At 45.1% G+C, this 19,132-nt stretch overlaps 1 protein-coding gene across 5 annotated transcripts in view; it reads right to left on the bottom strand.

The window, feature by feature from the left end:
• The window catches only part of LOC133541975 (rap1 GTPase-activating protein 1-like), a 397,810-nt gene that overhangs the window by 304,952 nt on the left and 73,726 nt on the right, over nt 1-19,132 (bottom strand). The window contains exon 1 of one of the 5 annotated variants that reach the window (XM_061885771.1): nt 10,452-10,858. The exons of 2 other annotated variants lie outside the window; for them this stretch is intronic. In XM_061885771.1, the coding sequence (XP_061741755.1) occupies nt 10,452-10,495 (44 nt within the window). In that variant the 5' untranslated portion in view covers nt 10,496-10,858. Of the gene's footprint in view, nt 1-10,451; nt 10,859-19,132 lie in introns of those variants that run through there. 2 more of the 5 variants (XM_061885722.1, XM_061885762.1) reach the window with 2 other exon arrangements.

The raw sequence follows: 19,132 nt of genomic DNA, 5'->3' as shown, positions 1-19,132 counted from the left end.
GGCCCTAACTGTGACCCATCGGGAGCAAGGGTGAAGTGTCTTGCTCAAGGACACAACAGACGTGACAAGGTTGGTAGAAGGTGGGGATCGAAGCGGGAACCCTCAAGTTGCTGGCACAGCCCCTCTCCCAACTGCGCCACACCGTCCCTTATAATAGAATACAAAGTACTTTATTGATCCCTGGGGGAAATTCAGCACCACAGTTCGCTCCCAATAAAAAATAAACACTTGGGTATATTTTACATGTGAATACAAGTAATATAAATACAGTCTATTATAGAGCATTATTCACATATCAATAATATAAACACAGTCTATTATGCAGCATTATTCATATGTGAATAATATAAATACAATCTATTATGCAGCATTATTCACATGTAAATGATATACATACAGTCCATTAGGTAGGTCTTTATTGTGATTGCAACAAATACAACAAAACTTTGTTTTCAGCACAAACCTGTTCAAGATTAGACGAACAAACAGTGTACAGGGTTTCAGAACATGAACGCTGATGGGTCGCCATAAGGCGCCCCGCAAAACATGGGAAAAAGGTAAACGCTGGGGAAGGATGAGTAAAAAAATACATTCCAGACTGGGATCCTAAGGGGGCCCAGTTCGGAGTGAGAAAATACCTCCATAGCAAAGCACAAATACATATTACAACATACATCTCGAGATATCTAGCAACAGAGGGAAGGTAGTTCAAGGTCATAGTGGTAGGCCGCAGCTCTCAGACGCTGACCATCCATTCATCACTCCTACGGGATTGCGTCGAGGGCGTTGGATTGGGGGACAGGAGGGTGTATGTGTGGCGTATATATTTTTTGTGGATGTGTGTGTGTGTGTGTGTGTGTGTGTATAAGCCCATGGTGTGTCTCTGTTCCGCGGCCTTGATGTATTTGCCGTCGCTAGTCCAAAGTTCACAACAACAGGTCTGTGTCCATGAGAGACAAGAAGAGAGTTTGTTGCGTCTTCCTGCAGTGATCTTCGGGAGAGTCTCGAAGCCAGGGAAAAAATCAGAGTTAAAATGATATGTATGCGAGTGAAAATAAAAATTTGCTTTTCACTCTAAATTGTCTATGAGTAGTCCTCAAAAACGGCGGGGTAGACAGTCCGATGTAATCCACAGTTCTTCCCGCATCCTCCAATCATTTGTGGCAGCTTTGGGGTACTTTGAAGACTGCCAGCAACTTCCAATTTGTGGACAAACCAGAGCAACGTTTACTCCAATCAGCAGATGTCCTGTTGTCATAATTCCGAATAGGTGGATATCTTCACGTCCTCGACAGAAAAGGGTCGCCAGGCACGCGGCCCTCCTTCTTCTCCCAAGAGTCCGTCGTGTGTCCAGCAACAACCGCTTCGTCACGACAGCAGGTTCCCCCAAACCCAAGATCTTGTCAATTTTGTTGAGGCCAGTTAAATAGTTCCAATGTTTAGATTTGGAGAGCAGTGCAAAAAGAGGCAACAAGAAAGTTAAGACAAGACAAAACAAAGAAGCAAGCAGGAGAGATAAGGGAGAGGAAAGGGGAGCATCCACCCTCGGTGAGTGCCAGAGAGAAAGGATTATACAGCATTATTCACATGTGAATTATATAATCACAGTCTATTATACAGCATTATTCACATGTGAAAAATGTACATACAATCTATTATACAGCATTATTCACATGTGAATAATATAAATAGTCTATTATACAACATTTTTCACATGGGAATAACATAAATACAGTCTATTATACAGCATTATTCATATGTGAATAATATAAATACAGTCTATTATACAGGATTATTCACAAGTGAATAATATAAATACAGTCTATTATAGAACATTATTCATATGTGAATAATATAAATACAGTCTATTGTACATCATTATTCACATGTGAATGATATAAATACAGTCTATTATACAGAATTATTCACATGTGAATAATATAATCACAGTCTATTATACAGTATTATTCACATGTGAATAATATAATCACAGTCTATTATACAGCATTATTCACATGTGAATAATATAAATAGAGTCACAGGGTCGCTTCAGATGGGGCATGATCAAGTCCTGATGAGACTGGCAGAAGTCCTGGATAGCAGTAGACAGGAGGCCAACAGCCAACCCATAGCCAAGCAACTTCCTGTCCTGTTTGTGAGGCCAGGGGAAGGCAAAGGAGACACCAGCCGACGAGGCCCCCGCAGTGTCTTCTGTCTGGCAAGGGACTGGAGTATGAGGGCTGACATCGACAAATAAACTCCAAATCTCCCGTGAGATCAACACCACTTCACTCCGCCCAGACATTGTGCTGTGGTCTGCTGTTGCCAAGTCTGCCATGCTGATTGAGCTTACCATCCCCTGGGAGGGGGGAATCCAGGCAGCCTATGAGCGCAAAGCAGCCAAGTATGCAGATCTGGCTGCTGAGTGCAGAGAGGCAGGCTGGTCCACTACCATCTACCCTGTGGAAGTAGGCTGTCGGGGCTTTGTCAGTACATCAACCATAAGGCTGCTCCGTGATGTGGGATCGACTGGGGCTAAGCTCCAAAGGGAAACAAAGGCTCTTGCTGAGGAAGCAGAAAAGGGAAGTTTCTGGTTGTGGCTGAGGAGGAGGGATAAGTACTGGGGGTCGAGGCAATATGATGGGTCAGCTGCAGGGGGTGGCAGGGAGACGCCCCTGCCACCGCTCCGCCACCAGGAGGCGTTCCGGGGTTAAAGAGAGCGGTGGTCCCCGGCCGATGACCCTGCAGCTGACCCAAGGCGCTGTAGGAGGCGCGTCAGGCATACCTGCCCAGCAGAAACAACACCATATCTGTACAATCAATCTGATTTCTGGGTAACCAGTGACTACTGCAAAAGGGCAGTTGACCGCCAGGAAAGACTGGAAGACTTCCAAGCAAGTCTGGATGACAGCAGGAAAGTCTGTACCGGGAGTGGGCGGCTAGTTACCCAACCCACTAGTCTCCTAGCCAGGAGACACCCAACCTCTAACTACGAAAACAATTAAGAAAAAACAACCCGAAGGCCCTCCGAGAGGCGGGGTGGAAGATGGGCTTAACAGGACTGACTACTCGGTAACGACTGGAACGGACATCAACAACGACATGAAGACCTTCCGATTGTGCAGCTGTGGATGGAGGAAAGTGACCACATACAGGGGCTTACGGATTCATCAGGGGAGGAAGAAAAAGGAGAGCGAGAAGAAAGGCATACAACATCCTTGCACAGCTCCGGCAGATAAGACAAGCAGGAGAGAAACACAGAGCCAAGGGTTCAAACATTGTTGATATGTGGACGGTAGAGGAAGAACCCCCCGAGCGGAGCAGTACCCCTTGGCATGTGAGCATGCTGAAGGTAGACCTGCCAGCCCCCCAGTCAGCCAGCAAACAGAAAAGAGGGAACCAGGAAGGAAGGGCACCATCAAGTGGCCTAGGGCAAGTGATGTGAAGATATGGCAGAAACTGGATTCTGATCACAGTCTACAGATGGAGAACGCACTACGTGGTGAAGTGGACAAGAAACTCAACCTTTTTGGGAACATCCTGTATGAGGAGTGCAAAGCTAGATTTGGTTGCCTCACCAAGATGCAGCACAATATCCCCCCAAGAAAGGGCAGGAGGGAGGCTGAGATTGACGCCCTGGTGCAGGAGATGGAGGAAAGCAACTGCAGAGGAGAAAGAAGGCCTGAAGGTGTTATAGGACGAGGTGAGACAGAAGCTGGGCAGCATGCGAAGAGCAGAGCATATTCGCAGACGCAAGAAAAGAAAGTAGAATGAAAGGGCTAGTTTCATGAGAAATACTTTCAAACACGCCCGCCAGCTTCTGGAAGAAAAAAGAAACGGGGAACTGGAAACCACCAAGGAGGAGCTTGAGCAGTACATCAGGGGCCAATACAGCGACTCAAAGAGGAAAGATCCGTTAGGTTCACCAGGATACGTCCCTCCTCCTCCACCTCCAACCACGCAGTTTGACAGCTTCCCTCCTCGACTGAGCGAGGTAAGAGCAGTGGTCAAGAAAGCGAGGTCAGCATCAGAATCCCCTACAAGCTATACAAGAACTGCCCCCAAGTGCTGAAATACTTGTGGAAGCTAATGAGCACAGCATGGAAGAAACTACTCATTCCGTCGGAGTGGCAGAGAGCTGTGGCAGTGTTTACTCCGAAGGAACAGGAGTCCCATAACATCAATCATTTCAGGAGCATTGCTCTGTTGAATGTCGAGGGAAAGATCTTCTTTGCAGTCATGGCCAAGAGACTAACCTCTTATCTCACAGAGAATGGCTATATTGACACAAGTTGCCAGAAAGCAGGAGTACCAGGTTTTCCAGGATGCGTGGAGCATTCGTCAATGATTTGGGCACCATTGCAGAGGGCCAAGCAGGAGAAGAGTGACCTCCATGTGGTGTGGCTTGACCTTGCCTACGCTTATGGTTCTGTCCCTCACAAACTCATCCAGTTTGCATTGGAATTCTTCCACGTCCCTGTTTCCATCATCAACCTGGTAACCAGCTACTTCAGGGACTTCTAGATGTGTTTCAGCCTCCAATATTTAACAACAGGATGGCAGCATCTGGAAGTAGGCATAGCCATGGGGTGTTCCATTTCCCCAGTCGTCTTTGTCGCAGCTTTTGAAATCATCCTCCGCGGAGCCCGTTAGACTGTAGGAGGGATGAGGCTGCAGACAGGGCAGAGGCTTCCACCACTCCGAAGCTACATGGACGATGTCACTGTGGTACTGCAAACAGCCCCATGCATTAGAAGGTGTCTGAAAAGGCTGGATGAGCTAGTGACATGGGCACGGATGAAGATAAAACCCTCCAAGTCACGAAGCCTCTCCTTGCGCAAAGGCACCAGGAACGACAAAACCATCTTTGTTGCAGGAGGTGGGCAAATCCCTCTTCTGGTCAACCACTCCATCCAAAGCCTGGAGAGGCAGTACAATGCGGACCTGTCGGACAAGAACGCAGGCAAGGCAGCACGGAAACATCTCTCAGAAGGCCTAGTGAGTATCAACAAGAGCCAGCTCCCCGGAAAGTACAAGTTGTGGTGCTACAACTTCACACTGTACCAAAGGGTTATGTGGCCACTGAAAATGTGCGAGATTCCATCCTCAACAGCCAACGGGTTGGACGGATTAGCAAACTCCTACATCCGAAAGTGGCTGGACCTACCGCATGCTTCTCCGACACTGGCTTATTTGGGGCAACTTTACTGCATCTGCCGATTCAGTCCATCGCCCTGGGCTACAAGCAGGAGAAGGCCAGATTGGTTCTCGAGCTGGAAGAATCCTCAGATCCTACAGTGAGGAATGCACAGTACCAATCCGAACAGGCCAATAGTAGCAAGCAGGGCCAGAGGTTGCCAAGGCCATTAGCAGGCTCCAACACCAGGAGATAGTTGGCAGGGTGCAAGTAGGCTTGGCTGGGGGGATTCTCCACGCCTCTGGTCCTAGGCCACAAAGAGGGAACGCAGAGCCATGGTTGTGGAGGAGGTCTCAAGGGCGAACCAGGAGCAATATACCATCAAGGCCGTGTCTCAATGTCGCCAAGGAAGATGGACCACTTGGGAAAGTACCAGGAGCAGACCCATCAGCTGGGCCGACCTATGGAAGATGCCACAAGCCAGACCCAGCTTCCTACTCAGGGCGACTTATGACACTTTGCCATGCCCCAGAAACCTCCACCAGTGGTACGGCCAGGAGGAGAGCTGTCCCCTGTGACGTGCTTCTAACGCCAGCCTGCAGCACTTGCTATCAGGCTGCAAGATCGCGCTGACACAGGGTCGCTTCAGATGGCGGCATGATCAAGTCCTGATGAAACTGGCAGAAGTCCTTGAGAGCAGTAGACAAGAGGCCAACAGCCAACCCACAGTCAAGCAATTTCCTGTCATTTTTTTGAGGCCAGGGGAAGGCAAAGGAGACATCAGCCGACGAGGCCTCCGCAGTGTCCTCTCTCTGGCAAGGGACTGACATCGGCAAACAGCTCCAATTCCCCCGTGAGATCACCACCACTTAACTCCGCCCAGACATTGTGCTGTGGTTTGCTGTTACCAAGTCTGCCATGCTGATTGAGCTTACCATCCCCGGGAGGAGGGAATCCAGGCAGCCTACGAGCGCAAAGCAGCCAAGTATGCAGATCTGGCCACTGAGTGCAGAGAGGCAGGCTGGTCCACTACCATCTACCCTGTGGAAGTAGGCTGTCAGGGCTTCGTCAGTACATTAACCATAAGGCTGCTCCGAGATGTGGGATCGACTAGGGCTAAGCTCCAAAGGGAAACAAAGGCTCTTCCTGAGGAAGCAGAAAAGGGAAGTTTCCGGTTGTGAAAACAATTTGAAATGTGGACTTGTCAGACCACAGAACACTTTTACACTTTGCATCAGTCCATCTTAGGTGGGTGTTGTTGACAAATGGCTTTGGTTTTGCATAGTAGAGTTTAAACTTGCACTTACATATGTAGCGACCAACTGTAGTTACTGACAGTGGTTTCCTGAAGTGTTCCTGAGCCCATGTGGTGATATCCTTTACACACTGATGTCGCTTTTTGATGCAGTACAGGGTCGAAGGTCACGGGCATTGCCGCTTATGTGCAGTGATTTCTCTAGATTCTCTGAAACTTTTGATGATATTGCGGAAGTAGATGGTAAAATCCCTAAATTCCCTGCAGTATCTGTTTAAGGAATGTTTTCCTTAAACTGTTGGACTATTTGCTCACGCATTTGTTGACAAAGTGGTGACCCTCGCCCCGTCCTGAACATTTCATGTAAGCTGCTTTTATACCCAATCATGGCACCCACCTGTTCCCAACTAGCCTGTTCACCTGTGGGATGTTCCAAATAAGTGTTGGATGAGCAATTCTCAACTTTCTCAGTCTTTTTAGCCACTTTTGCCAGCTATTTTTGAAACATGTTGCAGGCATCAAATTCCAAATGAGCTAATATTTGCAAAAAATAACAAAGTTTATCAGTGTGAACATGAAATATCTTGTCTTTGCAGTCCATTCAATTGAATATGAGTTGAAAAGGATTTGCAAATAATTGTATTCTGTTTTTATTCAACATTTACACAACGTGACAACTTCACTGCTTTTGGATTTTGTACAACAAAGATGACAGCGGAGCTGTCGAAGTGGAGGCACATAAATAAGAGCGACTTGAAGATTATCCATGCAATATTTTGACCAAAGAACCACCATGACATGTTATGTAGACCACAATGAAGTCTTTTACATTGACGGAGATAGATATCTACATAAATCCATATTTTAAAGTTATTTATTTTGTTCCGGAGTGATATTTGAAATAGCTAGTGTTCTATCTGGTACTCTGTTTATCTTTTCCCTATCTCCTGACCACTGGTACACTGTAGATGACCTTGTGCTCGGAATGCAGGATGGCTCCAGCTGAGCAAGACAATAGATAAGGGTATTCGCTCTGTAGGGCAGAGGGGAGGGCGAGTGGGGTAGTAAAAAAGGCAAGGCTTCCGTAAGGTTTTCAGATCAACTAGGGCGATGCGAATTGAATGTGTTGTGCTTAGATAGTCTCCCAAAGCTTTGGAATAAAATATCAAAATAAGATACTCTGTCTGGGATTCATTTAAATCCAGCTTATGTGTCATCAAACAATTTGGGGGCTTCGTCCGGGATGGCACGCTGAGGATTGGAAATCTCTTACAATTTTCCAGACAAACTCACCAGGAAGAACCCTGAGTGACATGGGTCATGGACCTTAGTCCCTGGTTCTAACTGCACTACAACCTCACACACAGGTCGACCATTCATGGTGTTAACGAGCCCAAGGAACCCTTAATTAGCCAATATATTGTTATCTGACAGGAAGCAGCAACAGGTCAGGCATCCTCGCAGAGCACTTGTTTAACCCCTGACCACTAAACCAAAGACTCAATGGCTGCACACATGCTGTGGTCTGCAGGATCTTACTTGACACTAAATAGTCACACCTGACACTAAATAGTCACACTTTACACTAAATAGTCATGCTTGACACTAACTAGTCATAATTGACACTAAATAGTCACACTTGACAGTAAATAGTCAGACTTGACAGTAAATAGTCATATTTGACAGTAAATACATGACACTAACCAGTCTTACTTGACACTGAATAGTCACACTTGACACTACAAAGTCATACTTGACAATAAAAAGTCACACTTGACACTAAAAAGTCATACTTTACACTAAATAGTGTTGCAGACAGCAAAGGTCCTCACAAGTCCATAAATGTTGACACACTTGACTTTCACCAGCACTCAAGCAGTAATGGACTCACCAAGAAGAACCCTGAGGGACATGTGCCATGGACCTGAGTCCCTGGTTCTACCTGCACTACAGGCTCACACACTGGTTCATAGTACTAACGAGCCCAAGGAGCCCTAATGAGCCAGTAAATGGTTATCTAACACAGGGGTCGGGAACTTTTTCGGCTGAGAGAGCCATGAAAGCCAAATATTTCGAAATGTATTTCCGTGAGAGCCATATAATATTGTTTAACACTGAATACAACTAAATGTGTGCATTTTTAAGACCAACATTTTTAGAGTATAATAAGTTTCTTATTCTTTTTAATAACATTGATATTCTAAAAGTTAACCAATAATAAATATAATACCGTATTTTTCGGATTATAAGTCGCAGTGCGACATATATTTCGGAGCGACTTATGTGTAAAATTATTAACACATTACCGTAAAATATCAAATAATATTATCTATCTCATTCACGGAAGAGACAAAGAAAATGTCAGCAATCGTCAGACACACGTCAACCAATAAAGAGGGTCATGGCAGAAGTGCATTGTGGGTCATGGGATGCTAACTGCTATATGCTACTGCCGTAGCTATTAAAATGGATCATTTCAACATTGGCGGTAACTTATAAAAACTGAGAAGGGCTGAACAAAAATGGCACCGAAAAGGAAATCATGTACTGCAGATTACAAACTGGACGTAGTGAAATATGCAGCAGAAAACAACAAGAGGAAGTGGCGCATACCTTTGGAGTTAGCAGAGTTGTTTAGAAGCGACATCGAGGAAGATTTCAACGGATTTATCAATTAGGAGTGACAGATTGTTTGGTAAATGTATAGCATGTTCTATATGTTATAGTTATTTGAATGACTCTTACCATAAAATGTTACGTTAACATATCAGGCACGTTTTCTGTTGGTTATTTATGCGTCATATAATGTACACTTTACTATTCTTCATTTATTTTAAATTGCCTTTCAAATGTCTATTCTTGGTGTTGGATTTTATCAAATAAATTTCCCCCCAAAATGCGACGTGTATATGTGTTTTTCCTTCTTTATTATGCATTTTCGGTCGGTGCGACGTATACTCCGGAGCGATTTATAATCCAAAAAATACGGTACTTATTACCATTAATACGACATCTTGAACAGATGCGATAGAAAACAGATGGTTGGATTAAAATGCATGAGAATGTTTTATAATTTGAACGTTATTTTTAGCACTGTGATTACCAGCAGAATTATTAATTACTTATCGTGTTGAACAATGTCAGCTAAGATTTATCTGAGAGCCAAATGCAGTCATCAAAAGAGCCGCATCTGGCTCTAGAGCCATAGGTTCCCTACCCTGATCCAACAGGAAGCAGCAACAGGTCAGGTATCCTCGTAGAGCACTTGTTTAACCTCTGACCAGTGATCCAAAGACTCCATGACTGCACACATGCTGTGGTCTGCAGGATCTTACTTGACACTAAATATTCACACCTGACACGAAATAGTCACACTTGACACTAAATAGTTACACTTGACACTAAATAGTCACACATTACACTAACTAGTCATACTTGACACTAAGTAGTCATACTTGACACTAAATAGTCACACTTCACAGTAAGTAGTCATACTTGATACCAACTAGTCATACTTGACACTAACTAGTCATAATTGACACTAAATTGTCAGAATTGACGGTAAATAGTCCTACTTGACACTAAAGAGTTATACATGACACTAACCAGTCTTACTTGACACTAAATAGTCACACTTGAAACCAAATAGTCACACTTGACACTAAAAAGTCATACTTGACAATAAATAGTCACACTTGACACTAAAAAGTCATACTTGACACAAAATAGTATTCTCTCTGTTGCAGAAAGCAAAGGTCCATAAGTCCATAAGTGTTGACACACTTGACTTTCACTGGCACTCAAGCAGTGATGGACTCACCAAGAAGAACCCTGAGGGACATGTGTCATGGCCCTGGGTCCCTGGTTCTACCTGCACTACAGGCTCACACACTGGTTCAGGGTACTAACGAGCCCAAGGAGCCCTTAATGAGCCAGTAAATTATTATCTAACAGGAAGCAGCAACAGGTCAGGTGTCCTCGCAGATCACTTGTTTAACCTCTGACCAGTGATCCAAAGACTCCATGGCTGCACAAATGCTGTGGTCTGCAGGATCTTACCCTCCGTCAGCTCCCAATGTGTAACTTCTCCTCCTCTGAAACATCCTTCTGAGCAGCAAAGAGGCTCTTGCGGGGTGTGGAAGACTCAGTGAGTGGTTTCTTCACCTGCCTTGTTGTGGCCCACATTGGGCTTGGGTGTTTACCTTCCACCTGAGCATCCCGATAGGATCCGTTGAAAGAGCAACATGGTCCAGTTTGACTTCAAAGCCCTTCCAGGAGAAGCACAAAAACCCCCTCAAAATGTCCCGATGCATTTGTGTCGCTTTGTGCAAGTAAGAGCCTGATAAAAAATAAACACAGAGAGCGTTTTACAGGAGGCAATAAGCCCAGGACCCGGGTGGAACAATTCATCAACATCAAATCAACATTGGCCTTCTAATTAGTGCAAGCAGCTAACCACAAGGGGCTGAGGTCTTTTATTGGATTGATTTTTCCCTCTCCTCTGTCTCCCGTGTGGGAGTGACCTCATATCTAACCTGCTTTTACTTACAACATGTTTGTGTACGCTGCTGCAGTCACTGTGAATACTAGTCATACTTGAAACTAAATAGTCATACTTGACACTAAATAGTCACACTTCACACTAAATATTCACACTTCACAGTAAAAACTCATACTTGACACTGAATAGTCACACTTGACCTTGAATAGTTACACTTGACACTAAATAGTCACCCTTCACACTAAAAGTCATACTTGCACTAAATAGTCACATGTCACACTAAATAGTCAGAATTGACACTAACTAGTCATACTTTACACTAACAGGTCATACTTGACACTAAATAGTCACACTTGACAGTAAATAGTCATACTTGACAGTAAATAGTCATACTTGACACTATTACGGGGCGGCATGGCGTAGTGGGTAGAGCGGTCGTGCCAGAAACCTGAGGGTTGCAGATTCGCTCCCCGTCTCTTGACATCCAAATCGCTGCCGTTGTGTCCTTTGGCAGGACACTTCACCCTTGCCCCCGGTGCCGCTCACACTGGTGAATGAATGATGAATGAATGATTGGTGGTGGCCGGAGGGGCCGTAGGTGCCAACTGGCAGCCACGCTTCCGTCAGTCTACCTCAGGGCAGCTGTGGCTACAGATGTAACTTACCACCACCAGGTGTGAATGAATGATGGGTTCCCACTTCTCTGTGAGCGCTTTGAGTATCTAACAATAGAAAAGCGCGATATTGATCTAATCCTTTATTATTATTATTAATAGTCACACTTGACACTAACTAGTCACACTTGACAATAAATAGTCATATTTGACACTAACTTGTCACACGTGACACTAAATGGTCATACTTGACACTAAATATGCATACTTGACAGTAAATAGTCATACTTGACAGTAAATAGTCATACTTGACAGTAAATAGTCGTAATTGACACTCAATTGGTGAGATGAAGCGAGCCCTCACTCGGCTGGACCCCCAGAAAGCAAGTGGGCCGGATGACATTTCCACCTGGCTGCTGAAAGAACATGCAGAGGACCTGGCACCGGTCATCACCCATCTGGCCAACTGCTCTTTCCAACAGGGGTGTGTCCCCAATTAATGGAAAGAGTCAAATGTCTGTCCCATACCCAAAGGCCAAGACCCTGGCTCAATCTCAGACTGGCGTCCTATCTCACTAACTTCTTCTGTGGGGAAAACAATAGAACGTTTTGTGTTGAAAAAGCTTATGCCAACCGTGCTGGACGTGTGCAAAAATCAATATGCATATCTGCCTAAGCACAGTACTACAACGGCTCTAGTCAGGGCAATGCACACCTGGCTTACCGAAACCGACTGCAAACAAACGATGGTGAGAGTACTGTTGGCAGATATGTCAAAAGCTTTTGATGTAATTGACCATGGGATCTTGATGCAAAACATATTGGACTTAGGACTGTGCCCATATCTGACAGCCTGGCTCCATAGTTACATCTCAGGAAGGAGACAGAGAGTGGTGGCAAATGGAGTTCATAGCCCCTGGATTGAAGTTACATCTGGGGTACCACAAGGGGGGTGTTGTCTCCCCATATGTCTTCCTCCTTTACATGGCCACCCGGAATGCTGTGTTTGAGGACACCCTTGATGTGGGATATGCAGACGACATCGGGCTATCGAGAGCGATCCCCATATCCAGCATCATGTCAGACACAACCATGTGCCAGGAGGCACAAAGGGTGGACGAATGGGCAGCAAATAAAAAAATTATACTCAACGGGAAGAAGTCGGTAGAACTCCGAATATGTTTTGCCCGTAATCCACCACAACCTCCTGCACTGATGTTGGGGAGACAGGAGGTCCCTGTCGTGGAAACAACAAAGTACCTGGGTTACCACCTCGACCAAAACCTCACTGGAGATGTGCACATCGAAAAGGCAATAAAAACCGCATCCAAGCGGCTGCACTACCTCACAGTCATGGGAAGACATGGACTACCTGCAGACGACCTTGTTACCATCTACACCACTCTTATCAGGCCGTGTCTGGAATATAGCTCAGTGCTCTTAGTGGGCTGCTCCAAAAAACAACAGGCAGAGCTAGAGCGAGTCCAGAAACGTGCCTGTAAAATCATTACAAGGAGAGCTGGAAACATCTCACAACCCCTACCGTCACTCCAGACCAGGAGAGTGGAGGCTGCAGTGACGCTGGTCAGGGATATGAATGATGAGCAACATCCTTTGCATGACCTGCTACCTCCAACACGATACAGCCGCACTGCCAGGACATTGAGGAACCAACATAAGCTGGCTGAACCCGAGGCCAGAGCAAAGACAAAGAGACTTAAAAACTCTACCCTGCACGCTGCAATTAAGCTTTATAATGACACTAATTTAATAAGTAATATAGTTATATACCAGAATGATAACAGTTTCCATGCTGCTGCTGCCCTGAGGATGTTCAAAATGTTTAAAATACTGTTTGTTCTCTTCATTTTTTATTGTTGTTTGTTTGATATCTATCGTAAAGTTCAGCTGTTTTTTCAGTGGGGCCTTGGCTCCACTGCAAGCGTGAATAAATAAAGTCAAGTCAAATCAAGTCAATAATTACACTTGACACTAAATAGTCACACTTGACACTAACTAGTCACATGTAACGTATGTGTCAAATACATACATACATTTGTGGAGACTATTAAGCTCTTGCCTTTCTATTTACTCTCCGCGCGCTTCCTAGTCACGTGATCTTCACAGTCCAATCAGCTGTAGTTGTATGCCGGTAGCAGGAAGTGACTACTGGTATGCTCTTGCTCTATTTACTCTTTGGGAACTCGGTGCACTTTCCCTCGTCACGTGATCACCACGGTCCAATTAGTGGTGCTTCTAAGCCGCTAGCAGGAAGTAGTCAGGAGACAGGGCGTGAAGGGAAGATCGATTGTATTTATGCTCGAGGTAAGTTTTTAAATCTTGGTTTCACCTGAAATACTGTGCTGACGGATTTTAAACCACATGCCTATTTGTGACTTTATAGAGCCGACTTCCAGCGGCGGATTATTTGTCATTACGGTAAGCTGTGTTTGACTGTAGAAGCTGAGTTGGTGAGTCCATATTTATGACAATAGCACCTTAAGCATTAATCTTTCTTCATTGCAACATTCTTTGTGGCATATTCTCAATCGTCCATATGAAAGGTTTATGACTTAAAGGCCTACTGAAATGAGATTTTCTTATTTAAACGGGGATAGCAGGTCCATTCTGTGTCATACTTGATCATTTCGCGATATTGCCATATTTTTGTTGAAAGGATTTAGTAGAGAACATCGACGATAAAGTTCGCAACTTTTGGTCGCTAATAAAAAAGCCTTGTCTGTGCTGGAAGTAGCAGACGATGTGCGCGTGACGTCACGGGTTGTAGAGCTCCTCACATCTGAACATTGTTTACAATCATGGCCACCAGCAGCGAGAGCGATTTGGACCGAGAAATCGACAATTTCCCCATTAATTTGAGCGAGGATGAAAGATTCACGGAAGAGGAAAGTGAGAGTGAAGGACTAGGAAAAAAAAAAAAAGACTATACAGTGGGAGAGATTCAGATGTTATTAGACAAATTTACTCGGATAATTCAGGAAAATCCCTTATCTGCTTATTGTGTTACTAGTGTTTTAGTGAGATTATATGGTCGTACCTGTACAAGCTGAAGGCCGGCCTCGCACCTTTCCTCAGCCTCAATCGACGGGTGGTGGCTATGCCCATCTCTGCCCTTCACAAGGGACCCTCTTCGAAACACGATCTTTCGAAATGATTGCTGCATAATACACTGTACTTTGTGTGTGTGGTCCAATCCAACCGTGTTCGCTTCACCGCTCTATTCCATAGTAAAGCTTCACTGTCATCTTTCGGGACTGTAAACATTGAAACACCGGGCTGTGTTTGTGTTGCTAAAGGCGGCCACTATACACTGCTTCCCACCTACAGCTTTCTTCTTTGACATCTCCATTATTCATTGAACAAATTGCAAAAGATTCAGCAACACACAAGTCCAGAATACTGTGGAATTATGCAATGAAAACAGACGACGTATGGCTGGGAACGGTGCTGGAACAAAATATCCCCTACAATGCGTGACGTTACGCGCACGCGTCATCATACCGCGACGTTTCAGCAGGAAATTTCAAATTGCAATTTAGTAAACTAACTTAAAGGCATGTGTTGCAATGTTAAGATTCCATCATTGATGTATAAACTATCAGACTGCGTGGTGGGTAGTCGTGGGTTTCAGTAGGCCTTTAAACTAATGATCACAATTGTGTATTGAATTAAGTTTTATATGTGTTTGGATAATAAGCATATTTAGTGCACTGATTGCTTTGTATAGGTCATAATTATGCTGCTAATGGTTATTTTATCATTTTATTGCATATTGTGATTCTGATATGTTTATTGATTTATATTTTACAATATTGAGGAAAGTAGTAGAAATTATTGAATATTTATTATGATTACTAATAATATATTGAATAACATATTATGAATACTTGATAATGCAATTACTGTTATTTAAGGAGTATAATTTGTGTACACATGGATTTATAAGAATGATCCTGGCTCTTACACAGGCCAAGCTTCTCTTTTTGATGGCGAGTTAAGTAAAATAATCATCTAGTCCAAGGATCGGTTTTGGAAGATTCCAGCCAGGAACTTCACCACCTGGTCTGTCTGAACTGGTAGGAGGCACTCAAGCCTATCCTATAACATGTTCACCTATACCTGCAGCACATGGACTGTACCGCCGTCGTTTTTTCCAAGAACTATTAAATATCAGCTGAGATTTGACAAGATCCAGAGACACTGATTAGTTTAAATTGAATTGTATATATGTATATAATACTTATGTTTTTTTTCTTCAAATTCATTTTATGGTGAATGGCCATTCAACTCATTGTGTGTATATATCTGCTGTCCATCACTAATTCTCTAATACACGGTGTCAACCAAACTACAATTCAAACTCTGCCTCTCTCTATAAGTTGAAACTAGTCTTCTGTTCATAGCCCATAACACCCTATATATATATATATATATATATATATATATATATATATATATATATATATATATATATTCTATATATATATATATATATATATGTATATATATATATATATATATATATATATATATATATAGCATTGATTTGTAGCACGCATAGTTTACACACACTTGACAGTAAATAGTCATACTTGACACTTTAATAGTTACACTTGACACTGAATAGTCGTACGAGACACTAAATAGTCATATTTCACACTAATTAGTCACACTTGGGGGGCTTCACGGTGGCAGAGGGGTTAGTGCCTCTGCCTCACAAAACAAAGGTCTTGAGTAGTCCTGGGTTTAATCCCGGGCTCAAGATCTTTCTGTGTGGAATTTGCATGTTCTCCCCGTGAATGCGTGGGTTCCCTCCGGGTACTCCGGCTTCCTCCCACTTCCAAAGACATGCACCTGGGGATAGGTTGATTGGCAACACTAAATTGGCCCTAGTGTGTATATCTGAGTGTGAATGTTGTCTGTCTATCTGTGAGGTGGAGACTTGTCGAGGGTGGTCCCCGCCTTCTGCCCGATTGTAGCTGAGATAGGCAACAGCGACCCCAAAGGGAAAGAGCGGGAGAAAAATGGATGGATGGATGAATAGTTACACTTGACGCTTTATAGTCATATTTGACATTAACTAGTCACACTTGCCACTAACTAGTCATCCTTTACACTAATTAGTCACACTTGAAACTAACTAGTCATACTTGACACAAACTATTCATACTTGACACTAAATAGTCACAGTGAGAGAACAACAGAATTCAACAATCATTGACAAATAATCTCTGTGTGCTGGGTGTCCTACAAGACCAACAGGGATGAAGGCACTTAAGAAGATATAACATGAAAAAAAAAATGATACATATATATATATATATATATATATATATATATATATATATATATATATATATATATATATATATACGTGTATATGTATGTGTGTGTGTGTGTGTGTGTAGACCAGGATTCCTTTTCGTGCAGCTTTTCCTGACACTCCTGCATTCTCAGGTGCGGGCTGCTTTAGCTAACTCCGCCATTTTGGACTGCCGCAAACTAGCTGTGGAAGCGGATAAGTTCTTTGTAGCCACCCAACCGACCTATGTGGCTGCATTTCTTCCGGCTGAGGCAGATTCCTCCACTATCGCTGCTACCACCGCTACTGCGGCGCCCCCAAGGCGGCATCCGGATTCTGGACTATGTTTTTTCCATGCAAAGTTCGGGACAAAAGCCAGGCGGTGCCGCCCCCCGTGCAGTTTTCGGGGACCGCCGCCGGGAAACGCCGGGGCCGGCGCTCAGCAGTAGCCATGAGTGTCGGCAGTACTGGCAGGCTGCTCTTCATCCTAGACTCCCTCTCTGGACGTCGGTTCCTGTGTGACACGGGCGCGCAGAGGAGTGTCCTGCCACCATCAAAGTTGGACGTGCTGTCTGAGTCACATGGCCCCCCCCCCCATGGAAGCCGCCAACGGCAGCCCTATCTGCACTTATGGAATACGGTACGTGGAACTGTGTTTTGGTGGGCAGCGTTTCAGTTGGAACTTTGTGACTGCTAAAGTGACAGTACCGTTCATCGGTGCAGATTTTCTCTGTGCTTCCGGCCTCCTTGTGAATGTAAAAAACAGGCGTTTGGTGGATGCAATTACGTTCTGCTCCTACAAGTGCAGTCTCAGCACGACAGACTCAATCAGACTTTCCAGTATGCTACCCACCGCAGACGTTTTTCTGCGCCTCCTCGCCGATTTCCCCACCCTGGTGCAGTCCACATTCTCGTCAGCTACCACCAAACACCCGGCGCCTGGACCCTGATAAGCTCTCCATCGCTAGAGCTGAATTCAAGACCATGGAACGCCTCGGGATCATTCGCCACTCAGACAGCCCGTGGGCGTTGCCCCTCCACATGGTGGAGAAGCCCGGAGGTGGTTGGCGGCCGTGCGGGGATTACCGCAGACTCAACGAGGCGACTACCCCGGACCGTTATCGGGTCCCCCACATACATTCTAAGGTAGATCTCGTCCGGGGCTATCATCAGGTGCAGGTCCACCCCTCTGATATTCCGAAGACAGCGGTCATCACCCCATTTGGACTGTTCGAATTTTTGCGTATGCCTTTTGGCTTTAAGTGCGCCGCACAGACTTTCCAGTGGTTGATGGACTCTGTTTTGCGTGATTTACAGTTTTTGTTTGTCTATTTGGACGATATCCTGGTAGCGAGCACCTCTCAAGCCGAACATGTGACCCACCTCAGGACTCTTTTTCAGCGTCTTAGCCAACACGGGCTCATTGTTAACCTGGCTAAGTGCCAATTCGGGGTGTCTGTAATCGACTTTCTCGGACATCGTGTCACAGAGTGCGGGGCAGTTCCCCTCCCAGCGAAGGTTGCTGCCATTGCAAACTTCCCCTGCCCAGTAACAGTTAAGGCTCTTCAGGAGTTCCTTGGCATGGTAAATTTTTACCATTCTTTCATTCCCCGGGCAGCTGACCTCATGCGGCCGCTATATGATGCTGTTAAAGGAGCTGCTCCCAAACACATGGTGGACTGGTCTGACACGCGGCACAGTGCTTTTGTGGGGGTCAAGTCTGCTCTCGCTAACGCTACCCTGCTGGCACACCCATTACCTGATGCTCCTATTGCAATCACCACGGACGCCTCAGACTATGCCGTAGGTGCAGTGCATGAGCAGTGGGTGGGCGGCACTTGGCAACCTTTGGCTTTCTTTAGCAGGCAGTTGCGCCCCTGCGAGCGGAAATATAGCACATTTGACCGTGAGCTCCTCGGCCTCTATCTGGCCAGAAGCCATTTCCGTTCGTTGCTTGAGGGCCGGCCTTTCACAGCTTTTGTGGACCACAAACAGCTCACTTTCGCGATGTTCAAGACAGCTGAACCGTGGTCGGCTCGGCAACTGAGGCACCTCTCCTACGTCTCAGAGTTCACGACAGACATCCAACACCTTGCTGGTAAGAGTAATGTCGTTGCTGACTTCCTTTCCCGAGCCGTCGCTGGCGCTGTCCATGTCGGGCTCGATTTTGCTCAAATGGCAGTTTACCAGGCCGACGACCCTGACATCAAAGCTCTGAAGGCTGCAACCACAGGGTTACGGTGGTCTGAGGTCCCTTTTGAGGACACAGGGGTTATGCTCCTTTGTGACGTCGCTACCGGTC

Source organism: Nerophis ophidion, linkage group LG02 (genome assembly GCF_033978795.1).
Source record: "Nerophis ophidion isolate RoL-2023_Sa linkage group LG02, RoL_Noph_v1.0, whole genome shotgun sequence".
Lineage (NCBI taxonomy): Eukaryota > Metazoa > Chordata > Actinopteri > Syngnathiformes > Syngnathidae > Nerophis > Nerophis ophidion.
Note: the sequence above shows the minus strand (reverse complement) of the source record. Positions and strands in the feature narration are given on the sequence as shown.